The sequence below is a fragment of the Falco rusticolus genome, chromosome W, assembly GCF_015220075.1.
Source record: "Falco rusticolus isolate bFalRus1 chromosome W, bFalRus1.pri, whole genome shotgun sequence".
NCBI lineage: Eukaryota > Metazoa > Chordata > Aves > Falconiformes > Falconidae > Falco > Falco rusticolus.
Genome location: NC_051209.1, coordinates 20,855,646 through 20,866,474, shown reverse-complemented (window position 1 = coordinate 20,866,474; position 10,829 = coordinate 20,855,646). Strand labels below are relative to the sequence as shown.

The following is a 10,829-nucleotide window of genomic DNA, read 5'->3' as shown; positions in this document are numbered from 1 at the left end:
TGCCCTCATGTTAATGAGAATTTGTCTGCTCTGCTTGGGAAAGTGAAGGGACAACCTTGTAGTAACTATAAGCTGCCTTCCCGAAGCAGATTTTTGGTCCCTTCAACCATTCGGGGAAGAGAAGGGCGACACAGCAGTGGCTGTGTATTTGTAACTAAGTCTAGCCTCCCCAAAGTGGGTTTGGTCCCTTCGTAGTGAGAATGGCCGAAAAGGCTGATAAACAAAATCCTTTGTTAATGAAAGATTGGGACATGTTTTACACGTTTCTGGCAAAGTATGGGGCTCGACCCTCCGTACCCGGAGAAGACTGGGCTCGAGATAATTGGGCAAACTTGCAGAATGTAGTGGACCGAGTGACCTCTTTACAGACTGAAGCTAAAGTTAGATCAGGTAAGGGCAAATCTATAGTCTGTGCCATTTTAGGAGCCAGCCTGGTCGCAGCAAAGATCGCCTTAGAAAACATAGCAATGAAAACAAAATTATAGAATCCCTTGAAAATTTGGTGAAAGTTCTGCAAAAAATGGCTTAGAACAACAATTAGAGAAAGAGAGGGAAGAAAACCGCTTTTTAAAACCACTCTGAAGGCAGAATGCTCTAAAGACACTGAAGCCCTGAGTGTAATAGAGCTGGAAGTAGAGGAAAAGGGCATTAACCCAATATACCCTCAGAAGGAGTTGGAAGAGGTGAGAAAACATTTTGTAGAAAACCCTCAAGTGAGACCCTTAATTAAAACAGAATATACTTATCTGAATGAGGACGATGATAATCCTCACATTACAACCAAAGAGATACCATATACTGCCACTGAGCTAGCCAAACTGAAAAGAGAGTATGGACACCTTCCTAAAGAATCCAAAACAGTGTACGTGTGGCATGTATCCCTAACTGGGGGGGGACCAAATTCAATTAAGTGAAAAGGAAGCTGGTGGCTATTGGGGTCACGGAGTTTTCTTAACAACAGGCAATAAACATGCCCCATGGTCCCTAACCCAGCGGGCTGCTTATTGGGCTGGAGGATTGAACCCTTTAGACAGAGGGGATCCCCCGGCAATCACCAGCACAGCTGATCAGTTGCTAGAAAGTGTACACAAAGCAGCCTGCTTACAAATGATACATGAAAGAAAATTAATTCCTGGATGTGAATCCCCAATGATTCTGCTGGTGAATCCCGAAATCATGACCCTCTTGATAAGGGGACTTCCAGAGTCACTCAAACCTACGGGGGTTAGCCTTCAAAGGACCATCGCGTCGATGGGCCCTGTAGAAAGGCTGGAAGGTCTTATTAGGAGCCAGAGAAATGAAACACCGGATTCAGTTTCTTCCCACCATACGACCTCAGCATCAAGTAATAAAAGGATATGGACCTGGGGACAAGTAGCACAAGAATTGATAGATTATAGTAGAAAATATGGTCCTGTAAAAATCCCAGAGGAAAAATTGAGGGGAATCCACCAAACAGAAGTTGAGGTTTTGCCCCTCCCCACCGGTAAAACTGTAGCCGCCGCTGATGTCCTGAGAAAGGAGCATCCACACCATAAAACAGGAAAGGGAGAACAGTCCATGACTCGACAACAGTGGTGGCTTTTGGGAATTAAAAAGGGAGTCCCCAGGGATATAATGGATGGCTTACCCTTTGATAAATTGAGTAAGGTAGTGTTGAAGTGGCATAATCCAAAACAACCCTCTCATACACAGTGCAGGAGAAAAATATCACCAGATACACCCTCAGCTGCCCCTGCTGAGGAAGCTGTTTCCCATGAGCAGGGAAACTAGAACTTCCATTCCCTGGTAGTGGGCGGGGGAATGGAGGATGGATTTATATCCGTCAGCTCACAAAAACTAAAGGAAGAGACTTATTAATCACAGCTATAGCTGGCTCTAAGCGTGCACCAGTGACCTTTCTAATTGATACCAGTGCACAGGTCTTTGCTCTGACAGAGGAAGATGCTGAAAGATGTGGGGTTTTTCCCTTGAAGCGCCATTTTTGTGTTCTGAATGCCTTAGGGTCGACAGAAGTTATGAAAGCTGCCTCGGTAAAGTTGACTCTTCCAGGAGAGGAAGGTACGGTCACTGTCATAATGGTGATTGGAGACATTCCAACAAATTTGTTAGGAATGGATGCCCTCAGGGGAAAGCAGTGGGAGGACTCTGAAGGATTGTTGTGGACCTTTGGAACACTGCAGCTGCATGTCATATTACTTCCAAAAGGCACCCCCACTGCCGTTCAGCAGAGTAACTAATGTCAAACAATATCCCCTTCCCCTGGGAGCGAAGGAGGGCATCAAACCAGTCATGCAGGAATTGCGAGAACAGGGAGTGGTGATAAATACCCATTCCCCTTTTAATTCTCCAGTGTGGCCCGTAAGAAAACCTAATGGGAAGTGGTGGCTCACAGTAGATTTTCAGAGACTGAATGCTAACACTGATCCTTTAACTGCCGCAGTCCCTAATCTGGCTGAGTTGATAACAGTAATCCAGGAAAAAGCCCATCCAATCATGGCAACAATAGATGTTAAAGACATGTTTTTTATGATACCTTTGCGACCAGAAGATAGACAACGTTTTGCTTTCACGTGGGAAGGGCAACAATTTACTTTCACCCGCCTTCCCCAAGGGTATAAACACTCCGCCACGCTGGCTCATCATGCTTTAGCCCAGGAGCTGGAAAAAATACTAAAACCCGAAGGCATAGCTGTTTATCAGTATATTGATGATATTCTTGTGTGGGGGGGAGATGAAATAGAGGATGTGGGAGCAATCCAACAGAACATAATTTCACATTTGGAAAATTTGGGTTTGCAGATCCCTCCAGAAAAGGTCCAAAAGCCCTCACAAGAAGTGAAATTCCTAGGAATCTGGTGGAAAGGGGGAATGACATGCATCCCACCAGATACCCTTGCTTCCTTAGAACAGATCAAAATGCCTGAGTCGAAAAAGGATCTGCAACATGTTTTAGGATTATTGGTGTTCTGGAGAAAACACATCCCGGACTTTTCTATCATTGACAGACCTCTTTATGATTTGCTAAGAAAAGAGGTTAAATGGAAATGGACTCGAAGAGGGTCCCCCGTGGAGAGTCGGCCAAGTCACGACAATCACACCAATATGGCTACATGCCGTGCTCACTTTATTAAACAAACAGGTCATATTTATAACTTAAACCGGCCGCTCACCCGACTTTGCACACAGGTGATTAGATAAAAGTCTCTGGTCACGTGGGCGTCCGTGTCACTGATCAGTGAGCATGCTGCAGGCGCCTGATCAGAGTGTGCCGATGAGAGTGTGTTGATTTCGCGGTTCCCAGGACTTGCTCTGCACCTGGCTTCTTGTTTGTGCACAGCTTGTTTTCCTTCTCCCACTGCTTGTTCCCAGGACAATTCAAAGTTGCTCTGCAGCTTCAACTAACAGGCCTGGGTTGTCCAACCTGGACAATGGTAACATATGTCCTCGGTCCTTTAAAAATCCCTCTACAGATCCCCCAGTTGTCCTGCACATGCCGCATGATGGCACTCAGGATGATCTGCTCCATAACCTTCCCCAGCACCAAGGTCAGGCTGACAGGCCTGTAGTTTCCTGGATCCTTCTTCCTGCCCTTCTTGTAGATGGGAGTCACATTGGCTAACCTCCAGTCTTCTGGGACCTCCCTGGTTAGCCAGGACTGTTGATAAATGATGGAGAGTGGCTTGTTGAGCTCCTCCACCAGCTCCCTCACTACCTTTGGATGGATCCCATCCAGCCCCATAGCCTTGTGTGTGTCTAAGTGGAGCAGCAGGTGACTAAACATTTTCTCCTGGACTGTTGGGACTTCATCCTGCTCCTCCTCAGCTGACAGCAAAAACTGTGTCAGGGAACAGATCTTGCCTTTTTGTTATTGAGTTTGGGGTTTTTTCCTTTATTTTGATTCTTTTCTTTTTTTTTTTTTTTAAGCCAGAGATGCCCCTAATGTGTCTAACAGAGTGGCCTGTGTCTCGGCTGGGGAAACACCATAATGGGTGCAGGGAATCTTTTGTGAATAGCAGAACTGCCAGGGAGGCTTTGCCCACAGTTTCATTGTGAATCCATTACCCATCTCTGCATGATGTGGCAACAACCCAGGATATAAATTGCAGTTTTCACCAAGTATTAATGGTGAGACTGTTCCTGAAAAGTAAAGGTAAGCGCTTTCCGGGTTGTCCTCGGGGTGGCTGTGTGATGACACACAGGCTGGATGCTAATGAGTTCAGCAGCTTCTGTGACTTACATTATTTTCCCACTGTCAGCACAGATGCTGTGTTGCCAGTCTGGGTGTTTTTAAGACAATGGATACCTATAGTTTGGTGCCAAAGCTCCTTCAGACTTTGTGGGCTTTTTTTCTTTGTCCCTTCTAAGATTTAAACCAGTTCTGCTCTTACAGAGTCTCTCACTTTCTTATGAATATTTGACATCACGGGCTGTCCTGGTTTCAGCTGGGATAGAGTTAATTTTCTTCTCAGTAGCTAGTACAGTGCTGTGTTTTGGCTCTGATGTGAGAACAATGTTGATAACCACACTGATGTTTTTAGTTGTTGCTGGGTGATGTTTATACTGAATCAAGGACTTTTCAGTTTCTTGGGCCCTGCCAGCAAGAGGGCTGGAGGGGCACAAGAAATTGGGAGGGGACACAGCCAGGACAGGTGACCCAAACTAGCCAAAGAGGTATTCCACACCATATGATGTCATGCTGAGTATATAAACTGGGGGAAGAAGAAGGAAGGGGGGAACATTTGGCATTATGGTGTTTGTCTTCCTGAGCAACTGTTACACATGATGGAGCCCTGCTTTCCTGGGGATGGCCGAACACCTGCCTGCCCATGGGAAGGGGTGAATGAATTCCTTGCTTTGCTTTGCTTGTGTGTGCAGCTTTTGCTTTACCCTTTTTTCCCCACCTTTCCATTTTGTTATTATTGTTAGTATTGTTGTTATTATTATTGTTGTTCTTACCTCTTTATTCTGTTTAAATTATTAAATTGTTCTTATCTTAAACCTTGAGTTTTACATTCCTTTCCAATTCTCCTCTCCATCCCTTTGAGTGAGAGGGAGTGAGCAACTGGCTGCATGGTGCCTGGTTGCCGGCTGGGGTTAAACCACAACACGGGCAAAAGCTGCATATTTTTTAAGCTCTTGACAGCATCTCTTAAGTTCTGCTAATGACTGATATTGACCTTGCCAGTGGGTTGTTATTCCGATTTCTGTTCTCAGGAGTGCCATGGACATGGGCTGGTGTGCCTACAGGGACCTGCAGAGCAAGTCTCTTGCTGAGTACCCAGATATTAGCAGTTGCTCTCATGTGGCTATCATCTCTTCTGATTACAAAAGATAAATATCCTTCTACAGACCAGGTTTTTCCAAGAGGTTCAGAGACATATCGCAGTGCACACAGTTTTCCCCTAAAGACATCGTGTCTTCCCCTAAACAAGAGTTAGCTTTTATTACTTCTAGAGGTTCAAGCCTATTGCTAGAATACTACTAGTTTATCTTTCTTGAGGCGGTTTAATATTTCTTGGCTATATAACCCATCTTTCTGTGTAGTGAACAGATGTTTTCACTGGATTCATCATATTGCTGAGATCTCTTTCCTGGATGTTTTACATTCAATTAGAATTTATGAATGTGTAGAAACTCCTTCTGGGATGTACTGCACTTCTTCCCAGCAAGTTTCCCAAAGTACCAGGGTGTCTGTTAGCTTTCTGGTGTCTCAGACTTGTGTGAACGTAACTCTCCAGAACACTTTGTCAGCCAAGGGTCTTGCCACCTTATGCAGCTGATAATTACCAGACATTAATCATTATTAACAGTCGAGGCAGATTTTTATCCAATTTCACTTTCTTCATGCTGGAAACTGCCAGCTTTTTCATTCTCAGTGTTTGTCTCTGGTTTTGAACTTTTTACACTATAAAGTAACATCCAGTAATAATAGTGAATCATTAATTTTTACATCATAGTGTGTGTGAAATAACGGAGATGGGGGTGGTGTTTCTGGCCCTTAGTCTTTCAGCTTTGTTATTCCAGGGCCTATGGTTTCTTGCATGCATAAGTATATTTCTGTCCCTCTGGGTCTGTTTTGGGTTTCTACCTTTTACTTAGAGGTACAGCTTTTTGAAGACAAGTCATCTGTACTGTGACGGGCCTGACATGCCTACACTGCCCCATGAATAACAAGCACAGCTAATCCATTCCATTTCTAATATGGGATGAAGCAGTCTTCTGCTATGAGATTACCTCATAGGAGAACTCCTTCAATTCTTTCCAGTTTGGCCTCAGAAGTACATTTTGGTTTAGTTGGTGAATTTCTAAAAATTCAGAAAACTAAGGCATGGTTTAGATGAATGATTAATGAACACTGTTCCAGTTATAGCTGTTCTGTGTTGTTTTTTCATTATCCTAGCTACAGAATAAATAATAATAAAAAAAATTCATGTGTTTTACAGCACATGCCCAGAACTAATTCTTAAGCTTACTGATTTAAAAATAAATGTTAAGCTTATGTGTTTACAATTAAATTTATCTTTCTAAAGTGAGTTTCTTCCCTATCTGCTCTCTTTTTTTTTAATCTCCCTTCTCTTTTTCTGGAGGAGAGTGTGATACATGTTATGTAGATCATTTATCCATTCTAACACATTAAGCAAACTTGGAAAAGGAAGGCATGGGTTGCCTGCACTGACTGCACACAGAGGATGTGCCTTGTGCTGTCACCTGATCTCCACCTTTTAACCTCCTGGTTATGCTGTGCTGGCCCCCAACTATCAGATCAAGAGCTTTAAAGCATTCAGCTTGGGAGCTTTTTAAGACTCAGGCTTTGCATTTAATTTTTCAGAAATTCTCAGCACTCCTAAATCCCAGTTTCGAGTCAGAAAGAGATGTGTGTGCTCAGTGCTTAGAAGATGGGATGTGTCTGTGTCTGCATTCAGGAAAGTGCTGCATACATCTTTAAAAAGGAGAAAGCCATTTGCTTCAGCAGTGGGTCTTTCAATAACATTTGAAGATCTTGTATCTTTCTTGGCTTAGCTACAGCTGCTGGATGTCATTAAGCGTGTTGCTTTGGGCTAAGCCCAAAGGGATTTTGGTATTGCAGTGGCTGACTTCTAGGCATCTGGTCACCTAATGAAATCCAGATCCCAAAGTCAGACATCTAAACACATCCAGGGAAAACAAAGGGCCTATGAGAGGGAGCACTATGAAAGTTCATGAGACAAGGGGATGCTGCATAAGCAAATCAGTGGGTATTTATGTTAACATGCTGCTCAGTGCAGTAACAGCTGCTAGGAGCCCTCTCCTGGAGTTGGGTGCTTAAAGCATTTCAGGCACACTCATGACGAGCCCTGTACGATGGTGGGAGGTTTGCCTGGAGAGGGGAGCCTGCTCACAAGCCTCCCTGCATCTGAGCTGGACCAGAGGCTCCAACTCCTCTTGCAACAGATCTGCTGGGACTCAGGTACTGGGTGCACAGGGACTTGGTGGTGCTGGGAGTGAGGTGCTGGTGTGCATGCCCCAGCAGAAGGCATAGGGGCCTGGGGACAAGTGGTAGGGTTGCCAGTGTCAGAATTGGTGTTGGACTTGCATGCTTAGTCCTTAAATTTATCTCAACTTCAGGGGAGGATTGGTTCTTCTCTCTGACAGCTTTGCAAAGGACTAGGCTGGATGAAAAAGCTACATGGAAACTAGATATTGGCAAATCAACATTCAGATACTTGGTCTGTAAAGCTGTTTTAATGAAACTGTCTGTAACACATAATACGCTCCATCATTTCAGAAAGCTAAAATACCTCCTCAAATAAAAAGCAGCCATTCTGGCAGTCTTCAAAGATAGAGAAATAATCCCTAAGGGGAGATCTGCTTTTGTGAGGAATTCCCCAGCAAGCACTGAGAGACCTTAACAACAAGTCCTTTTAAACTGCCATGTACTTTGAAGCCTGAGTGAGCATTCATTCATTTAGCACAAAAAGCAACAGTGAAAAGGGGTGACAGGGGCCAAGGGTTGGAAAGACTTTGTCAAGGTGAAAACTGAGTTGTGTCTTTACCCAAAGCCATTGTGGGTACAAATTAACTGCTTCAGTAGAGGTAATAAAAGCTATGTTATCCCACACAATAAAAAGCAGCAGTGAAAGTATAAAGAGCTTATTTCAGGCTTCAGTTAGCTGATGCTTCCTATTTATTGCACACAGCCATTTCTACCAGGATGGAGACCCAAGAAGTGTATTGCCCTTTGAAGTGTGGGCTGTGTGGCCAGTTGCCCATTTGCTGTTTTATGGATTTGCTAAATTTGCTTAATATGATCCACTTTCATACTTTCATCTTTCCAGTGGCAGAGGGGCTTCTGGATGAGCCCTGCAAACATGCACTGTGGACAGGGCAAATCGGGGAGTGTTTCACTCTGGCATGTATATAGAAAGGAGGATGCAGGGTGAAGCAGAGGCTGGGCTCAGTGAGATGCAGAGCACATGCAGTTTTCAGAAGTGAGATGCTTGGCAGGACTGTAAGGACCACAGGCCTTGCAGTGAAAATCATTCAGCAGAGATATTGTAGAGAAAGTTTCTGTTCCCTTTGAGTAGAAATGATACAACGTGATTGTAATTTTTGCTTATCCTGCTAGTATTTTCAACTCTCATTTGAAACTGTTGTGTTATCTCCAGTTGTTAGATTATTATATTTAGAAAAACAAGTTTCTTGATGGTTCATTTTCTGCTAAGATATGAAAGTCTGTGGAAGAACCCCCACTAATGTCAACAAGCTTTAGCCTGGGGCCATAGTCCACATCCAGGCAGTAATAAGCACTGCACATCTTTTCTATCAAATGCAATTATTTTACAGATGAACTGTAATAAACTGGCTGAGAAGTTTATCTTTGTAGTGCCATATAGGAAAAAACATCAGTGGACTTGAATCACAGTCATGTTTAAATTTTCTTGTATAAAACAGCAAAATACTTTTAAAACTTATCTTACAAAATATTTTTTCTTATGCTGAAGCATTTTGCACCAGCCTCACGTTTGTAAGCAAGCCCAAAAAATTTCAAGCAAATGGAATGGATTAAGATAGACTTTTTCAAGGAATTGTGTTGTGACCATTCTTAAAATAACATCTTTCCTCAAAAAGCAGATTGGTGGGCTGTGATGTCATTGTGGAGTCATCACTTTGAGAAACAAACTTATTTATATTAATGAAAAATATTTCAGTTGAAAACACTGTCAAAACAATCTCCAGGAAAGTCACTGTTGTGAACTGGAAAGAATGCTACTTCACATGTGTTTAATTATTGAGGGGGGAAAATGAATCTTGCCTTGCATCACAACAATCAATCTGCAATAACAGGAAATCCTGAGCCATTTATGTAGAGGTTCCTCTTTCATTGTAACTGGCAATTGGTTCCAGCTTCTACAACCTGTCTAATTCTCAACAGCTACAATAATACTGTCTCAGCCAGACTGTACACAGCAATGTTCTGATTGTGAGTGTGATTTAATGTTGTAAATAAAACCCCAACACAATCGGAATGACTTGTCAGTATGCAGTGATGCTCTGTTACTTTTTGGTTATGAACACAGAGGTCAGTAAAAATAGAGAAATGTCCAAATCCATGAGCAAGGGGCTGATTATTATCCTTCCTTCTTCAACCCATGCATGCCTGCGCTTACTCAAGTTAAGGAAATATAAAGTGAGATCCAGATTGCTGTTATTTGTGCTCCCCCAGCCCCAGTGGAGGGTCACTATTGCATTAGTTACCGCACAAACAGAGCAGGAGGAACAGCCCCTGTGCCAAAACATTTGTGTTTTGGGGTCCAGATCAAAAGGCAGCAAGATGCAGACACAGGACAACAAGGTAGTGCAAGGAAGCCGTGTGATGGTGTTCATGGCACATCAGCAGCAAACCCTTTCAAAGCTTTTGGTGTGCAGAACAGAAAAGGAAGCTATCGAGGGACTACACAGTAGCTGCTGCCTCCCAAGGGTCAAACACAAGGATTTAAACTAAGGCTGTGCAAGGTCCTCCCACTAGTGAGTAACAACAGTTCTCTCATCTGAGACCCATTGGTGTCTATATGACACCTTGTTTGATACTAAATATATGACGCCAAAGAAGGTGTCTATATGACATCTTTTTTGTCATTTCCATAGGTCATTTAACTATGAAGTAATTTCACCAGCTCTCTTGTATTGTTCCATGTTTTTCCCACATATAATGAAACTGGTCTAACATTGCTGCATGTATCTTGACATGGATGCTTTCAGTCTTCTCAGTGGATATATTGTGTATTTTTTGCATTCTGCTTTCTTTTTATGTTCCTTATTTTTCACTTTTTGATCAGTTCTCTATCATGTGTGTTTTTAATCCTTCTCCAATTCATTTTTTCACCTGTCACACACACACTTACAGATAGAGTGCTTGCTTAAAAAACCCACAAAACTCATTCATTGGGATATTGGCATAGGGTAATGCTCTCACAAGGAATCAAACTGTGGCGTACAAGGCACTGACTTTGCAAGGATGGTGAAGCAAAGACATTTATTCTTAGTTAGTTACAGCTTTTATAAGTTCATACTCTGTACACGCGCTGCTAAAAGCTTTACTATTGGTCAAACTCTACTGTCCATGCGCCCAGCTGCTGTTCACCATAGGCTACTCTCTCTCTCTCTCTTGCTCTTTCCTTATCTTCTAGAGGTGAGATCACATTCCTCCCATGTTTCTGTTTCATCTGGGTTTCTTCTCATACTCCCTCAAAGTTATTTACCTCGTTGCTGCAGGATCACAGCTGCACATAGTCAAAGCAAGGCCACAGCTGCACATTATCAATGTCAAACAACCCACTGTCTCTGTT

General features: G+C 43.1%; 1 protein-coding gene across 1 annotated transcript in view; it reads left to right on the top strand.

Annotated features, from left to right (window-relative positions):
• Positions 1-200: 200 nt before the first annotated feature.
• The window catches only part of LOC119140731, a 47,932-nt gene continuing 37,303 nt past the window's right edge, over positions 201-10,829 (top strand). Inside the window, 5 exon segments of the mRNA XM_037372265.1 lie at positions 201-444; positions 447-521; positions 524-559; positions 562-887; positions 889-1,650. Of these exon segments, the coding sequence (XP_037228162.1) occupies positions 201-444; positions 447-521; positions 524-559; positions 562-887; positions 889-1,650 (1,443 nt within the window).